Genomic DNA, 18,533 nt, shown 5'->3' on the forward strand with positions numbered 1-18,533 from the left:
GCAGGTAGCAAGACTCTTAATACCATCACTACCTCTTAACAAGTAAGATCATTGGGTAGGACACGGATAGAAAAACTTATCAAAGGTACGGAAGAAACCTAACGTAGACCTATGTGAATTGTAGGGCCTTAATGTAAGAAAAATAGCTTCCGTGTGTCATTTGGGGAGCGGGATGTCTCTTCTTAGCTGAAAGGAGAGAGAGAGTAGAATAGAATAGCCAGTTTGGAATTAACCATGCTCTCTCGCTTCCAGTCTGTTCTTACATCAGGTTCCCTCTCACGTTAGGACTGGTGTCCTAATAGGACAGTATTGTTGATTGACAGTGAGGAGGCCCCGCCCTAGGGTCACATGTTTGAACATGTGATCCTCAGGTGGTGGTGCCGTTTGGGAAGATTGTGGAAACTTTAAGAGGTAGAGCCTCGCTGGAGAAATTGAGTCGCTGGGGGTGGGTCTTGAGGTTTTATTCCCTGTCCTGCTGTACTGTCTAAGTATGGATGCAATTTGAGCAGACAGCCTACTGCCGCCATGTCTACTCTGCCCACTGTCATGGCTTCCCCAGTGCAGTATCCCCTGGAACTGAAAGACAGAATAAATTTTGTCACTTTTGTCAGGGTGCTTTTCCTCAGCATCTGATTAACTGAGACAAAGGGTGCCGAGTTGAGAAAACGCTGGAACACCTAGGGCTTTTTATGTTTCAGAGAAAAGCAGACTTGAGCTTGACAGAAATGTAGAGGCCAAAGCATCGCATAGCCCAACTCAGGATACTTTTACTTTATTACAAATAAAAATGCTTAATATTTTCCCCATAGAGTTAAATTTTAAACGAGATGTCGTAGACATCTGAATAAAATCAGAAAGGAAGAAATTGTCCGATCTCAAAGTGCTTGTGAAGTAACGGGGAGTAAGGTACACACTGAGATGGTGAAGTTGTAGAAGCACCCACCCTGACACAAGATGGCGGGCATGGCCGTCAGTGGTGTTACAGTGATGAAGATTGCTGAAGTAGGTATGGGTGGCAGATTCATGTTTTGACAAGAAGGGGGAATGGGCAAGGTTAAAAACCAATCAGGCTGAGGTGACTGGCTGACGGATTAAGCATGGTGTGTCAATAGGGCATCCTGTCTATTCTAGGACATCTACAATGTATCTTTTCTGGGCACGTTGTGAAGAGTCCTTTTGAAGTTTGTAGGATTACTCCAAACATCCCAACATTTTGGCCCGAGCCAATAGTACCTCTACTCATTAAGACTACAGTAAATTCATCATATAAGTTTTTCAATCTAAGGTGTATTGAAAATATGAATGAGACCCCTCAGTTCAAAGCACTGCGATACAGGACAGAAATGTATTTTTGCTAATGGCATTTGTATCCAAGATAAAACTGCTCCCACTGTTGGGGGCAATGGAGAATCCCTAATGGTTTCAGAGCGCTCCACGAAGAAACACACACACGCTGGTGCAGAAAGAGAGGGAGAGGCTCAGGGGGAGGTAAAGCAGGAGAGAAGTTAAAGGTGTGAAAATGCTGAAAGAGGCCAGGGTTGGATGTATAGACTGAGGTTATCTCCCTCTACTACTCTCCTGTGTGTGTGTGTGTGTGTGTGTGTGTGTGTGTGTGTGTGTGTGTGTGTGTATGTGTGTGTGTGTATGTGTGTGTGTGTGTATGTGTGTGTGTGTGTGAGAGAGAGAGACAGAGACACACAGAGACACAGAGACACACACAGAGACAGAGAGAGACAGGGAGAGAGACATAGAGACAGGCAGAGAGAGACAGAGAGACAGAGAGAAACAGAACGAGACAGAGAGAGACAAGAGTCAGAGAGAGAGAGAGAGAGAGAGAGAGAGAGAGAGAGAGAGAAAAGAAGAGGAGAGGAAAGGAGGGGAGGAGGGGAGAGGAGAGGAGAGACCTGGCACCAAGGACTACATGAAAGTCATACATGGAGTGGAGACAAGAAGCAAGGTTTAGGGTCATTTAAAACCTGGGGAGGAATTTGAAAATAACTGTGAGTTGACACAGGGAAAGGTTAAGGTGAAGAAATGATTAGAAGACAAACAGACCATTGAGGGTCTTGAAGAAAGTTGTGTAAATAGACAAACAGGAGAAGGGAAGGTTAGAGTGGAGGACCCGACCTATGTGTTCATTTTACGGAACTACCATCGTGCACAGTTCCCAGAATTCCAGGAAAACTAGGTGTGAATTGAGAATTTTATACGTTATATTCACATTGTATAAGTTGAAATACGTTCCCAGGGCGCTAGGCAAGCTATTTAGAGGAGTCCTTGTATCGCTAGCCATTGATCCCAAGGGTGTCTGTCTCAGAGCTTTGAATCCCAGGTCCCTAGTGTCTTCTCCTGGGCAGCTAACTGGGTCGAACACTATTCTCGGAGCTGAGCCCCACACAAACCCTAATTGGTTTTCTCATCTGAAAGGTTGTTCATCACTTTGTCATTTCTAAATTTAACATGATGTAATCCATGCACAAGATGGGAGATTTCAGACCCTGTGGGAGGAGAAGTGCCACATGCCGAGTTTCTAAATATATCCGGACACAAAATATTTTAAAAGACGCAGAACTTCAAGAATGGTTTCCTTAATCTCAGATTTTACTCAGTTTGTGGTGAATTTTGTACTGAATTAGCTATTTTCTCTTTTTCATGGAGGAAATACCTGAGAACTTTTTACCTTGAAAAATTTTTTTATACAGGAAAGAAATGTTTACAATAACTAGAGATAAGCATGCACATAAGCAATGGAAACCTATATTAAACGAGAATTTTTAAATCTCAATCTCTTGGCTGTAGACACCACAGCTAGATGTTCGTATAAACACAGTGATTCAGTATATTGTTGGGGAGCTCAAGTCTATACATTAGTGGAGAAGCACAGACCAAGCCTGGACACATTTTTCAGAGTCATGGCGACACTCATGCAAAATTACATTTTCCTGTGTAATTGCACAAGCTAGCGTTGAGGCTCAGTGCCCATGGGCCCAGAGACTGAAGAAGCATAAGGACCCAGTCATCCATTAGAGCAGCCTTGGTCAACATGTGATGGCAGAGAGACCAGCAGACTTAACCCCATGTCTCTCTTTAAGCTTCACCTGCTTTGCTCTGTTGGAGCTACCCACAACCTTCAAGGTTTGCTGAGGCCCACAAGCCACCCTGATGAGGTTTAGTTGGCCCTGGACACTTTCTGCGCACCCCAGGTGATTCTAGCATGCAAGGTTGGGAACCACTTTAGGCAGCTAACCCCATGGCCCTGCTGGCCTCTGTCTGCCAGTTCCTATATCCTTGGGTCCTTTCCCTTTAAGAACTGACTCCCTTCTACAGCCTTCAGAAAACAAGCTGGAAAGACAGGCTTGCGAGGAGTGCTTGAATCTATTCCTTGATCACCTTCCAGAACAAACTGGGAGAAGTCCAGAAAACACAGCATTGGCAGAACACAACAAGCTTCTGGATCCTGCTGCCTCCTGTACTGGGGGAATTTAGAAAGCACAGCAGAGGCCCCTGTGGGAATCCAGCTGGGCCACCTACTCAGTCACTCAGAGAATGGCTTATACTTTCTAAGCCCATTTCTTCATCTTCAATAACTGAGAGGCCTGCCTGTTAAAGCTCAATGACGCAACTGTTCAAAGTATTTAAAACGGTGTCCTGTGTTTCACAGGTATCCCATGGTGACAGCTATTTAAGTGGAACGCGGAGGGAATGATCAGAGCGTGTTCAAGGATTCCGCCGTAAATTCATAACGACTTCCCTAGATCACGCCAGTTCATCACTTTTCCATTCTTTATCTGCTGCACACATATTTGTTAGTTAACACCCTTACATCAACCAAATTGCAAGATGGTTGAATGTAGCAATGGATACAAAGACATGATTCTTCTCTTGACTCCTTGTACATTTTCACTAAACGCTTCACCGGGAGCATTTATCTATAACGCCGATCTCAAATAATTAAGACTGTTTACGAGGGGTTCACCAATACTGTAAACAGGGTCCTAAGATGTTCAGAGAAATGTGCGTGGAGGACAAAAACCATAGTCCTACCACCACAAAGGTACTGCAAGTGGAAAAGAAGCCCCTGAGAAAATGCAAGGAAGTTAATCTAAGACCCGCACCAAGCCGTGTGCCAACTGAGTCAGTTTTCAGCAATGGTCTGTCTCCCTACCTTCTTACTGTGTCGAGAAGCCAAGCTCTTCCATGCAACTCATCTCACCCCACGCCTCTTTCTCTGGGTCAGTTTCTGAGTGGCCAATTCTTGGACTCGGCTGCAGTAGCAGATCTGGATTCTGTGCATGGTCCTGCTTGTCTCTGCCAACCTCTCACTACTGAAATAGTGCCCCTCCTTGATTGTGTAGCTCAGCCTCATACCTCTCTGCCTGTGGTGGACAATCCTCATGTGACTGTGGCAGAAGTGTCAAATCTGACTTCTTGATGAAACCACAAGTAGGGGGTGCACAGACATGACTAGATGATGGCCATGTGGTTGAACCCAAGCAAATGTTGGCGTGAGGTTCCTTATGAAATCATACTGAAGATGGAAACCGAATACCAAATGGTATTCCTCCTACCTGTGTCTGCTACTCCTTTTTTCAGAGGAGGACTACAAGAGCAGCAGAAAAAGCAACAGTAGCATCTTGCAGGCAGTGTGAGACTCTTGCTAGGCCACCCAAACCCTTTACTACCTTGGGGCTGTTGAGTGCTGTCTCCATGGTAGAGGAGTCTACAGAGAGTCTGTGTCCATGTACTGCAGCTCTGGGCTTCCTCAGGAGAGAGGTCTTGAGATGGTTCATTTTTAGAGGCATATTCCAGATTCCAGGTTTCTCTCAAGTTCACAAATACAGCCTTTTTTGGTTCCCACATAGAAGATGATGCCTGACAACCTTGTTTATGTGGTGAGCTCTGACCTCACCCATTCTCATCCTTCATGTTCTTAGGCCAAGACGCTTTATCTACCAAGACCCAGATGCATTCATTCTCATTGATGGCTGTCTTGAAATGCCAATTTTCTATGCAGTATTATTCATATATCTATCTAGTAAATATCATTGTTGATTTTTGTCCATCAGCCGGCAACTTTAAATTTCTCTCCAATGGCAGTTAAGTGTAGCTGTTCTCCTTGTTGACACTGGGACTGTGTGCTATAATGCCAGAGGCTGAAATGTGAGCCAAGGTTAAGAGCATGCATGTGAGGCTCCTGTTTTTGTGAGGAGGGCATGCCTCAGCTAGCATGCCCTACTTGTATCTGGGCAGGTGAGAGTCACAGGGCAGATCTTGATACGATCTAGCCCATCTTTTCAAGTTAACCAGTTAGTGCTTCTTGAAACTACAGCGAGTTCGAGAGACAAAACACCTGCCTATAGGCCATCAAGAAGTTCCTCTAAAACTTTCTTTTGTCAGTCCTTGGCAACATTAATCTATTTTTTCCTTTCCTTTTTCATAGATTTACCTGTTGATATGGAATAGATCATGTCTTTCCTTAAATTTATATATTGGAGCCACAACGCCTCACATGACTGCATTGAAAATAGTGTCTTTGCAGAGGTAATTCAGACAGGCAAGATCTGAAGGTATAGTCTGGGGAAGTGACACCATGTTCTCCTCCCTGCAGGAGAGGACCAGGGTTCGGCCATGCTGGCACTCTGGTATCAGATTTCTCACCTGCACATCTGTAGCAAATATATCCAGCTATTGTAATCACGCAGTATTTATGTGTGTGTGTGTGTGTGTGTGTGTGTGTGTGTGTGTGTGTGTGTGTGATGGCCAAAGTTGTTCACATACCTTTCCTATTGGATCCTCATTATTAGTGAGGTCATACAATGAGGACTCTGTAGATATCTTTCCAAGGATTATCTATGTTTTATTCCTTTTCATGACTGAATAATTCTATAGTACATGATACCTCTCACATGCTGTCTCTTCATCCTTTGGTGGACACTTGAGTTGTTCCCATTGGTGGCTATTATGAACAAGGTTTCCATCGACATATGTGTATGGGGATAGTTTGTACATCGACTTTCAGTGTTTGGTGCTATATCCAGGAGTAGAATTGCTGAGATAGGAAGATGGGTACTGCTCTGAATGTCTGGCCTCTATTACCAGGACTGACACTGGGCTTATATGTGGAACCCTTTTTTGAATGCTACAAGACCACCCTAAGATATAGTCAATAATTTATAATGCTTCATCATTTTATATTTTAGAGAACATCTCCCTGCTGCCATAGCTCACTGCTGTTACTGACAACTTATAGAAGAACCTAAACTAATCAAGGATGAAAGTTTAGGGTTTTTGTTCACAGTATAAGGAAAATGGAATCTAAGCCCTTGGCCAGTGTCTTCCAGAGGGATGTTCAGAGCCCCTGAGTCAGCATCATGCAGGTGACTGTCTTTATCTGGCACTGAAGTCTGGATTTACAGCAAGACCTTTGCTGACATCCGGACTTACCTTTGGGACCACCCAGCATAGGACCTTGCATTTAGGGCATACTCCAACTCAAAACGGCTCCGTAAGGCTGCCACGTGGCTCCGGCCAGGCCCTCCCCGGCTCAGCAGGCAATCGGAAGAAGAGGAAGGTGACAGAGAGCCACTGCTGTTACTTGATGCTGGAGACATGAGCTGCATGGGGAAGGTATGGAAGGCCTTGTTTACTAACTCCAACAAGCAACTGAAGTGCAGCTTTCATTTGAGCTCTTAGTTTAACTTCACTTCCATTTGCTTCTGCTCCTCCCCTCAGCCTCTGGTGGTGACCTGTGCTCAGCTTCAGCTACTTTCTCTCCCATTTCTATTATGAGGCTGGTGTTACTTTTATTCCTATCTTTCCTAAACACAGTAAACCCAAGTCAAATGTTTAAAAATGTTATTCTGATGATGCTCATTTCATGATCAAAAGATCGGCCACATTCTTCATTAAGGTGATAAGATTCACTCATGGCAGAGAGAAAGCCTTTCAGTTGTAGCTTTAAAAAAATTTCCCTGAAATAAAACAAATTGACACACCCACCACCTCCATTTCTTTTCTCCTTGCTGTGATAAATTACTCTGACAAAAATAACTTAAGGGAGAAAGGTTTGTTTTAGCTCACAGTTCAAGACACAGTCCATCTTGCTGGGGAGTTCTTGGCAGTGCGAGCTTGAAGCAGCTCTGAGGCTGCACCCACAGGCAGGAAACAGACTCACACTCAGCTCACACTCTCCACTTTATACAGTCCAGGATCTCAGTCAGGAATGGTTCCATCCACAGTTAAAGTGGCTTTTCCCACATCAATTAACATAATCAAGGCAGTCGACACAATCACCCATAAATGTGTCCAGGCATCCATTTCCCAGGGATTTTAGGTTTTATCAAGCTGACAACAGGAACCATCATACAGACTTTTGTAAGAATACACTTTTTTTTTAAGATGAAGCATGATTTAATACCTGGTAAATGGTTTTGCCAAAGAGAATAAAATCAATCTCTTCGTTAACTGTCAGTCTTTTGGATGTCTGAAAACAACCTGTGGGTTAATGGTGATCTCCTCATTCTTTAGGTAAAAGTCCCTGGTTCCTCCAAATCCTCCTCCTAATAAAGGATTTTTTAACTTATTTGGCATTCTGATTCCTCTCCACTACAATGCTGGTGACATTTTTTCATTATTCTTTTAATGACCTAGAGTTCAATCAGGTCCTCTTTTATTTGGTCATCTCAGAGGAGAGATGATCAGACCTTTTGTTCTGTGATAGGAGAGCCTCCTCCTCATGCTGTAGCTGCCTCTGAGCTTATTATAGCACCGGACGTGACCTTGAGACCATGTCTCTTGTTCATTCTTTTGCTATTGTTTCTATGGCTCTGGGAAGAACAGTGTGTGTTACTCCTTTCAAATTTATTCTTGTTAAACATGTGCTATCATTTCATTTTCCAAGATATTCTAGATTCTTGTCTTCAAATACTTTCTGACCCTCTCAAACATTGTCACATCACCAGTGTGACCAGCAGGTCCCCCTTGACCTTGGCGTCAGGCTGGCTGAGAAATTGAATAGTGGGAAAGACAGAGCCATATGAGATCCCATGAGCCTGGCTCATTAATTAGTGTAACCTGTCCAATGAACTCTCTTTGCATATAGGTCTTTTGTCTTCTCTCCTTAGGGGACAGTGTCCCAGAAGTGCTGATTAATGTGACAAAACAAGCTTGTTTGCCAGATCCTTCCACCCATTGTCCTTGTTCCTGGGTTGCCTTTATTGTTCCTGCAATGCAAGGCAAGGACCAAAAAGCAAGTTGGAGAGGAAAGGATTTATTTGGCTTACACATCTATATTGCTGTTCGTCATGAAAAGAAGTCAGGAGAGGAACTCGAACAGGGCAAAAACTTGGAGGCAGGAGCTGACTCAGAGGCCATGATTGGGTGCTACTTTCCGGCTTGCTACTCTCCCGTGCTCAGCCTGTTTTCTAGTAGAACCCAGAACTAGTAGTCCAGGGTAGAACTAGTCCCAATGGGCTGGGTCCTCCCCCATCAATCACTAGTTAAGAAAATGCCCTACAGCTGGGTCTCATGGAGACGTTTTCCCAATTTGGTTTTCCTCTTTTCAGACAGTGCTGAAAAGTTTATGTGTCAAGTTGACATAAGACTAGTCAGCACAACTGATCTCTTGTCAACTTGACACACAAACAAATAACTCTAAAGCCACACATTTCATTTCTTATTTATCCCAGCAATCTCACATTAAAAGTAAAAAAATAACTTTAGCAGTCCCACGGCCTTTACTAATTCAAACACATTAACATTTCAGTCACTTAAAAAAAATCTAATATCTCTAAAAATCAAAAAATCCCTTTTGAAAGTTCAAAGTCTTTCAACATTGGATGCCTTTAAAAACTGAAATTAAATTAAGTACCTTCTTCAAGAAAGAAGAATCAGTGCACGGGCATAATATGACCAAAGCAAAATCAAACTCCACCAACATAAATACCTCAATGTGGGATTCACTCGCTGTCTCCTGAGCTCTTATAGAACAGCTCACCAAGCTCTCAATACTCAATGCTTTTTTTCTAACCTAAAGTTGCAAAGTCCTTCCACAGACATGGTCAGGTCTGTGACAGCAACACTCCACTTCTTGTACCAACTAGTCTTAGTTAGAGTTTCTATTGCTGCAATGAAACACTTTGTCTAAAAAGCAAGTTAGAAAGAAAACAGTTTGTTTGGCTGAGACTTCCACATTCTGTTCGTTGTTGAAAGAAATCAGGACAGAAGCTCAAACCTGACAGAGAGTTGGAGGTAGAAACTGATGAAGAGGCCATGGAGAGGTGCGACTTACTGGCTTGCTACTCCTGCCTTGTTCAATGTGCCTGCTTTGTATAGCACACCGTACAACCAGCCTATGGACCATAGGGTGGTACCACCCACAATGGGCTTGACCCCACCCCATCAATCACCGTTTGAGAAAATGCCTTACAGCTCCATCTTCTGGAGGAATTTTCTCAATTTAGGTTCTTTTTTATTTATTTATTTTTTTGATAACGCAAGTTTGTGTATCCAATTGACATAAGACCAGACAGCACCATGGGATACCTCCTATCCCCATCTAATGAGTTATAATCCCAGGATAGGAACAACCTTCTCTGGTCAAAGTCCATGAGTGACATGAGGGGATTCTTGGAGCTTAGACCTGAAGGTGTCTTGTAACAGCCAAGTCCTGTAGAAGGTGCTCTTGCCAGGAGTCAGTCCTGAAGTCTCAGTCAACAGGAGCAGCTAATCTCCTCATATCCATAACTTTCTGTACCAAAAGGAATGGAAGGGTGACCTTATGTCAGAAGGATGCCTCCCTCTCAATGAAAACCTCTCCAGAAGTTTCTGTGGAGGAGGAGACAGAATGACTCATGCCTGCCATCCTAGAAGTATTTCCCAATAAAGAGGGTTCCAGGGATGCCAAGCTGGGTTTTGTTGCAAGGAAGGAAATGTTTCTTGCAGGATTCTCTTCCTGATTTCTTGTGCAGGCTCATGTCCTCTGACCCTTCCCACTGCACGCACGCGGGCCACACAGTCTTACGTGAAGTCCCTACATCTTCCTGTGCATTTGAAATATATTATTTCTGGATGAGTGCTCCTGTTTTAGCTCCTTTGCCTATTTTTAAATGCTATTTCATGATCAGGTATATAGCAAATTAAGGCAATTATAGAGAAAATTAAAGCAAACATCTCCTTGATATTAAGGCAATTTTTCCCATTAGCCTGATTTTCAGCATCCATCACTTAGTGTCCTGTAAAGGCTCTGCCTTCCAGTGGGGGTGTGCATTTTTTGAGATAGTGTCTTTCTTCTGTATTGAACACAAATGGACAATAGCTTTCTAGCAGGCTCGCTGATTCTGTACAAATTTGTAAAAATAAAAAAGATTAAATATTTATCTTCCAAATGCTTCTTGTACTTACAAATCTTAAATGTTTGTTTTATTTATTTATTTGCTCCCATGCATACACAGAGTATGTGTGTATGTGTCTCTGTGTGTGTCTCTGTGTGTGTGTGTGTAGGTGTGTTTGTGTGTGTCTGTGTGTCTCTCTCTGTGTGTCTGTCTGTCTGTCTCTCTCTCTCTGTGTCTGTCTGTCTCTCTCTGTGTGTGTCTGTCTGTCTCTCTCTGTGTGTCTGTCTGTCTCTCTCTCTCTGTGTCTGTCTGTCTCTCTCTGTGTGTGTCTGTCTGTCTCTCTCTGTGTGTCTGTCTGTCTCTCTCTCTCTGTGTCTGTCTGTCTGTCTCTCTCTGTGTGTGTCTGTCTGTCTCTCTCTGTGTGTCTGTCTGTCTCTCTCTCTCTGTGTGTCTGTCTGTCTCTCTCTCTCTCTGTGTAGGTGTGTTTGTGTGTGTCTGTGTGTCTCTGTGTGTGTGTGTGTCTGTCTGTCTGTGTCTCTCTGTGTGTGTGTCTGTCTGTCTCTCTCTGTGTGTGTGTGTCTCTCTCTCTCTCTCTCTCTGTGTGTGTGTGTGTGTGTGTGTGTGTGTGTGTGTGTGTGTGTGTGTGTGTCCCCATAGAGGCCAAGAGTTACAGAAAGTTGTAAACAGTCAGATACAGGGGCTGGGATCTAGATTCAAGGTCTGATGGAGTCATACACACTCTCAGATACTCAATCCTCTCCCCATCCCCCATTCTTTAAATCTTTCATTCTCTTAAACATGCCTATTTTTAAGCTCAGTATGACTGCAAACACTCTCTGGCCTGAATGTTTTTGTAACCACCGAAATTTGATATGAATTTGCCTCCGCTCCTGGAGAAGCAGCCGAGTCTGCTCTTCCTGGAGGCTTCGTTGGTCAGCTACATAGCAGTGAGGTACACAGTCATGGTCTTCACACACCATGTTCCCTGACTTCCTTCGTCACCTCCCTGGCAGAGATAATGTAGAGACTTTTAGACCCTTCCCCTTGTCTACCAGACCCTTGAGGAACTTTATTGCAAGAAATTACCCAGGAACCTCATGCCAGGAGAAGGAAAGTTCTGAAGTCTGGGACCAGCCAAGGGGGAACCTTGGATCCCAAAAAGAAGAAAGGGATTTCAAGACAATTCTGACAATTTGTAAGACTGCTTTGTGGGAGATTGGACCTTAGGCAACAATGATAGCCAGGACCTCACCATGCCCCAGACTGGTCAGTTGTGTTTACTGCTTGACTCGGGGTTAAACTTGAGCTTTGTGTCAGAAGGTAGAAGAGTAACCAGAGTATGGGGTTGTCACTGGACCCTTCTGCTTGAATAGTTTCATTTCATTTGTGTATTTAATTGGCTTGTCAGAGCTTCTGATCCCGAGTCTCTGACCCTCATATCCTGTGATGCCTTGGTAGTTCTGGGCTTCTACACAGACATTTCGGAAGGTCAGATTCTTACCTCCACATTGCATAGGCACTCCTCCAGTTTGCTAACGACTTCAGAGAACTCTGGTCGTCCCTGTAAAACAAGAAAAGACCATTTTTCTCCCTTAAGAATTAAAGAAAGGAAACGTTTTGGGTTTGAAAAATTGAGTATTTGCATTTGTAAAGAATGAGATTAGTAATAAAGTATATTTTTATTTAAAATGCACTTGTATTGAAGGGCTAATTGAATGTTCATTTACTGTTCGTGGAGGGATGTTGAGTCTTTCTGTGATAAGAGTTTTAACTCAGAATTTGGAACTACATTCAGATAATGAAATAGTGGAAAATCTTTAATTAGCTTTGCGTGTTTTTTAAATGGCAGGGTTTCTTCTTCAGAACGAAAGAATAAAAGCGAATGCTGAGAACCGTTAACCAACTCGGTGCCTTACAGTGTGGTGCGGGCATCCCAGGAGGAACCCCTGACCCTCACTTTGTAATCTGCTTCATTTCTGTAATGACACCTCAGATTGACAGCCAAGGCCAGGCTAAGGTCTTCACGACTATGTCCTACTTTCAGGTTTGGGTTTTAGCTTCAAAAATTTCCATCGAAGATATTGGTTATTATGAACTACAATGCCATATACGTTTGGTTAAGTGGTTATTGTGTTCGTTGTATATTTCAAGCCTTGTTCGAGTCACAAGGGATATAAAAATGAATGAGGAACTACAGGAAAAAATCTCGAAGTCTTGGAAAATGTTGGTCTCTTTTAAAGAAATAATATGTTTCCTTGTGTCGGATACTGAGGACGGTGCACCCTGCCACTTCTGCTTTTATGAAAGCATCACTGCCAGGAGGGGGAGAGGCCGATTGAATGTGCAGGCTCAGCGGCCAGCTAATTTAGAACCGTAGCAGAACAATTTCTCCATCTCTAGCTCTCCCTCCCCTGAGGACACTGTTTGCTCCGGAGCCTGCACAAATGGGAGCCTCTCTGGACAGCTCAGTTCCCTTCCTCTGAGTTGCTGGGTGACCCGCTGTGTCTTCCTTGCTGCCATATCTAAGGCTTTCTCCCTTTAGCACACCATGTTATCACCCCTCCCACACAGTCTCTGTTCTTTGGAGTTTTAATGACTGGCTTACAGTCAAATGTTGTATGCTCTGTTCCTTTACTGCACTTGAAGAAAGTCCCAGCACCCTGGCTTACAGGCCCCTTGTCTCTTCCTCCCCAGTGAGCTTACCCTCTTCATTGACATGGGCACTCACTCTTGGGTCCTACCTGAGTCTCATAAAAAGGTCTGTGAGGTTCTTTCATATTCCCCGTCCTCCTCCTTCATTACAGTCTACGTCTCTTCCTTTGTGGGCCCCACTTGTAGAACTTTAATTCTAACACTCTAGACACCTGGTTCTCCAGAGTCATCAGGAAAAACAAAGCGTTCTCATTGGACACTTTCCCATTGATCCTCGGGCACCATAGCATCATCTAACTCTCCACTTCCTGTATGTTTATATTACCAGCTTAACTCATCCCCTTCCTTGTCTTATATTTCACAATGGCCAGTCACTCCTGTCACCATGCATTCTCATCCACAAAGCCCAACTTCCTTATTCTTTCTCATCTTTGAATTCTCCTCAAAATGATGCCAGCCTTATCTTAAGATCACATTTACTGCAGCTAGCCTCTTGCACTGTTACCTGTGCACTCTGTGGTGTGTGCATGTGTGTGTATGTGTGTGTATGTGTGTGGGTGTATGCGTATGTGTGTGTATGTGTGTGTGTATGTGTATATGTATGTGTATGTGTGTGTATGTATGTGTGTACGTGTATGTGTGTGTATACGTGTGTGTGTGCACGTGTGTGTATGTGTGTGTATGTGTGTGGGTGTATGTGTATGTGTGTGTGTATGTGTGTGGGTGTATATGTGTGTGTATGTGTGTGGGTGCATGTGTATGTGTGTATATGTGTGTGTATGTGTGTGTGTGTGTGTGTGTGTATGTGTGTGTGTGTGTGTGTGTGTATGTGTGTGTGTGTCCTGCCAGCGATTCTCCCCATTATGTGTTTTACCTGACAGTGTTCTGCTTACATTGCTCATCCTGCCAACCTAGAGAGGCACAATGTGTTTTCCCATTTTAAAATCAGCAACAAAATAAAACTAGTATGTGGACTCTCAGGATCTACTCCACTTCTCTGCTCACTTTTACCCACAGGATGCCCCGAGAGTTGTCTAATCCTTCTCTCTTTGAACTCGACACATCTTCAAGCCAATCATACTTTCTCCGCCATCATCTTCCTTGTGTGGAGAACAAACACCCCCTCTTTGGTAAACTTGGTGTTAAGTTTCAAAGTTCCTCTTACTTTTCATGGCATTAAGCACATTCTTTTGTCCCTAAGATGCCTTTTCACTTGACTCTGAAGACTTCCCTGTCTCTGCCTTTGGCTCCTGGGTTCTTCTCCTTCCCTCTGCATTTTTAGTTGTCCCAGGATGATTCTATTTTGAGTCAGTTTGTTGATAAATCTTCTCAGCCTCTGGTGTGTAAACAAGCTTTCTATCTCTAGGTCACTTCTCTCCAGCTGTGAGCTCTAATCTTCCCCTGTTCAGTAAATGACAACAGTGTCTACTTATTGAGATCCTAAACCACAGAACGACCTGTGACTTCTTTCTCTACTGTGTTTGCACCTAGTGTGCCATGAAGTTATAAAGATTCTCCTTCAAAGTTCATCCACACCCCCCATGGTCAACGTGCCCACAGATAAACACTGCAAGCGCTGGAAAGTTTTAAAGAAGATACCAGAGCATGAGCAAACCGTGTAGAACCACAAGGCAGTCACTCGGCAGAGAGGAGGGACATGGAGGAAGCCTTAAACCTTTGTTCTCTTTTTAGTAATGACATTTATTCTGAGGCTAGGTGTCCCAAATGCATCACAGGAATTCAAATCCCTGTAGTTTGAGTAATCAGAACCAAGAGGTCAGAATTCAGAACCATTGCAATAAAATGGCCATTGCTGTCTAACAAGTGACTCCAGATTTAGGAGTCTCTAGCAAAACATATGCTTTGGAAATTGCTTTCACCTTGTTTCTGAGGGCCATGAGCCCAGCACAGATGAGTCAGTTCTTTCCTGAGTCTCGTCTTACTGAAGTCAAGGTGCCTGGTGCAGGAAGTTCACAAGCTTGATGCTGGTTTTCTCCTGGCCAGCATGGGCTCATGTCTCTGACCGATTCCTCTGTCCTGCACCCAAGAGGATGGATAGTCCCCTCAGGACACCCTTCCTCTAGGATAGGACAGAAGGAAAGCAGAGATAGAAGAGCTCCTTGTCTCTACATTTCTGCACACTCCCCTGGAGAGGGGTGATGCATACAAGTACAACAGGTGAGGATCTCGTGGCTCATTCTGGAATCCTGCCTGTCACAAGCAGGCAGTCAAGATCAAAGGGATGCTAGGGGACGTGACTGCAGGATCCCTGTGAACTGCCTTAATCTCTGTATGAGCCCTGAACCACACACACAGCGACACTCTCTGTTGCCTAGTAAGTCTGCGAGAAATGAGCTGATGTCACATTTATGGACCACAAGGCCTTGTTCTGAGTATTCTCTCACAGTAGAATTGTTTGATTTTTAAGCTCCGCCTAAGAGAAAACTGACACACTCTGGAGATCCAACTCATAGAACACATTCTTTTGTTATGTATGCGATTCCATAAAGTGGCTCTCTGTCTCTTGCTAGATTTGTTTTAGTCCTTTTTTTTAGAACTGTGTGAATTCATATTGATACCACCATCTGCAAGGCATTTTGAAGGTGGGCAGTGCTTTATTTATTCTTGTAGACTTAGCATTGTCTACCAGATAGGTTTGAGTTCACTTTCGTTATGTCGAATTATGTCATTAAGATAAAAATTTCATCCTCAACCTATCTCTCTGCTGTCAGAGCCGCATCTAGTCCTGCTGACATTATTAAAATATTCTTCTATTAGCGCGGCTTTCTAAAAGCATGATCCAGACAGCAGACAAGGTAATCATGCGAGCGTGCACCTCAGATCAAGCAGTGCCTCTCACACTCGAAAGCCTGTAATCACACCCTATCTCATTTGCATAAGTGGAAAACAATGTCCTTGTTTTCTTCCCCAAGGCACACAGTGACCTGCCATGTGACCGCTCAACTGCTCTTCCTCTTGCAGATACCCACTTGGCCACACCAAACCTGTGTGGGGCCTACAGCATCCATCTGGTGCACTCTACCTGTGCAGTCTACCGCACCCTTTTCGTGTGGCCCACCACGCCTCCCATCCTCATGAAACACCTATTTTCATATTTATTGTCCATTGCCTGTGCCAGTGCATAGCCTGCACACCTGACGAGGCGGGGCTCCTCATACCTCTCCATCCCCAACATGTAAGGGCCATGATCAGGAGCCTTGAATCTGAAAATGTCACTAAAACTCTTATTAAACCACTAACCGAATTCATAATGTCCACTCCAGCCATAGCGTGGAGTCCACCCCACCCATAGGGAGTTTGCACTTGATTTTCTCCCCAGCAGGACGTCCTGCACCTTTGCCCTTCACACCGTATGTTTAAGTGGTGCTTTATCAGAGACTCTTCCTGCTGCCTCCTCAGACCCCTGGCTCTCTACCTCCTTTAATGGTTGCGTTGATTCCATAGCATCCCTCACTGTCAGGTGACCTCACCTATCCTCAAGTTCCCTTGTTTGCTGCAGTGACACTGCGCACAATGACACCGGGTGAGGCAGAGCTCTGCCTACATCTTGATCCCCGAAGTATAAAGGTTGTAATCTGGGCCTCGAATCTGAAATATTTGCTAAAACCCTCTTGAACCAATACTTAAATCAATAATTAGATATTTTGTTTTTTTCTCAAAAACCTTACATGAGGTTTATGCAACATATTTGTTTATGTAGCAAGTTTATACTGCATGTTTATTCCTTCCTCTCTCTTTTTCTCTTTCTCTCTCCCTCTCCCTTTTTCCCTCTCTTTCTATACACCAAGGAACTCCTTTTAAGAGACCCCTTTTGACGGAAGATTGAAACGGTGCTGGTTTCACTGGGGAGGCTTAGAAAGGCAGCATCATGGCGAACTTGAACATTTATTGTCCAGAGAGCAAGCATCTCATCTAATTCTGTATGGTTGACAGGTTGTTGCTGTCATTGGTGGTTGTAGTGGTGGTGGTTGTTGGATTTAATGCAGGAAAAGCAAAAAGAAAAAAGAAAGAAAAGTGAAGTAATTCGTGAAAAGTACCAACATTGGTCAATACCACAGCTGACTTTAACACTAGGCAGAGCTAAGGTCTCGGTCTCCTAAGTCCTATGGTCTGGACACCTAGGTCTGTAGAGAAGGAAATGGTTCCCTTGAGGCTGGGAGCCAGAGATGGCCTTCGGCCTCAAAGACACATGTCACACCCAGCTTAAAAGGCCTGGGTTCACTCCTATCTGTGCGAATCCAGATATCAACCACCTTCAGTCTACGTTTCTTAAGCTTCAAAGAACATGCAAAATTTAAAAAAAATACAAGATGATATTTTGGGAAAACGTACTACTGCAAACTCTAAAGTGCTCTGCCAAGAACCCGAGCTGTTTAGTTACCTACTAATGGAGTGTTCTAGGTGTGAGTTCTCGGGTTCATGATCAAATGTGTTAGCAGTTCACTTTAAACTTAGAACAAGAGCTTCTCACTCTTTTGGGGACACCACAGTACTCCTTAAGAAGCAGCCACCATTAAAAGGGTAAAAGTCCGAGAGACAGATACCAGCCTACTGATGTACTCCACATTCTCACAGGTCTTGCACTCTGCTCTCTTCTCAGGTGGATGGTTCTCACCCCTTGCCTTCATGCTGTACGTGACGGTAGCCTGCCCTGCGTCCTGTGTGGCATGCACCCAAGATGTGACCCTGTGTCACCAGCTAAACCACATTGTAGGTAATGAGCTCCTATCTGCACCCTGCAGTGTGCTGTGAGGTGCCTGCCGCTGTACTAACTATTCTGAGATCATCTGGAAAGAGGGCCCTTCCCAAAGAGCGGGCCTTACTTCGCTAGGGGATTTGTAACTTCCTGTCCCCCATTGTCACAACCAATAAGACATCAATATTTCAGGGCCAACTGAAATGCTTTATTACAAAATAGTATTTGCACCCCATGAAGTTACTTAAAAAAAAACGAGGAGAAATGGAGAATTTTGATGGCTGACTCTTTTAAGTCTGTGCATTGTGTAGATTTGAGCTTCACCATCAACTGAAGGAAACTTAGATGATTCTGAGTCCTGGGCTACAATCGTTCAGCATTCGTGAGATTAACCAGCACACCAGCAAAACAGATTATGATCAAAGCCCATCTCATTGTGAAGGCTCTCTCTCTCTCTCTCTCTCTCTCTCTCTCTCTCTCTCTCTCTCTCTCTCTCTCTGTCTTTATTGGCAGTAAATGAGCTGTAGAAACTCTAACAAGAACTGCTGCCTGTATTCATTACATATCGCTTGCTTAAGTCAACAATTTAATAAGACACCTTATTAACAGATTTGAGGAGACTGTGATTTACATCCTGATACTCATGGAAGGGATAAACACGCTACGAGTTCTGCCAGTGGAGAATTTTCAAAAGTGAGCCCGAGCAAAGGCAGAGTGAGGACTCTGATTTCTTTCATTTCTGTAACCAAAGAGCTCCCTGGGAATTCCGAGGTAGACACTCTCATCCTGTCTGAACAGAGAATTTCATGGTAGTCATACAGCGTGCTCCATTC

The 18,533-nt window shown here is 43.9% G+C and overlaps 2 protein-coding genes across 5 annotated transcripts in view; one reads left to right on the plus strand and one right to left on the minus strand.

Moving 5' to 3' along the window:
• Tnni3k (TNNI3 interacting kinase) overlaps positions 1 to 18,533 on the minus strand; it is a 267,980-nt gene that overhangs the window by 37,360 nt on the left and 212,087 nt on the right. For all 3 annotated transcript variants that reach the window (XM_087620881.1, XM_087620885.1, NM_181769.1), the window contains 2 exon segments: positions 11,833 to 11,892; positions 6,445 to 6,614 (listed from right to left, as the gene is read on the minus strand). In XM_087620881.1, the coding sequence (XP_087477007.1) occupies positions 6,445 to 6,614; positions 11,833 to 11,892 (230 nt within the window).
• Positions 17,605 to 18,533, plus strand: part of Lrrc53 (leucine rich repeat containing 53) — a 31,873-nt gene continuing 30,944 nt past the window's right edge. For both annotated transcript variants that reach the window (XM_087638470.1, XM_087638467.1), the window contains exon 1: positions 17,605 to 17,718. The gene's annotated coding sequence lies outside the window, so the exon portion shown is untranslated. The remainder of the gene's footprint in view (positions 17,719 to 18,533) is intronic.

The sequence above is a fragment of the Rattus norvegicus genome, chromosome 2, assembly GCF_021556685.1.
Source record: "Rattus norvegicus strain SHRSP/BbbUtx chromosome 2, alternate assembly SHRSP_T2T, whole genome shotgun sequence".
NCBI lineage: Eukaryota > Metazoa > Chordata > Mammalia > Rodentia > Muridae > Rattus > Rattus norvegicus.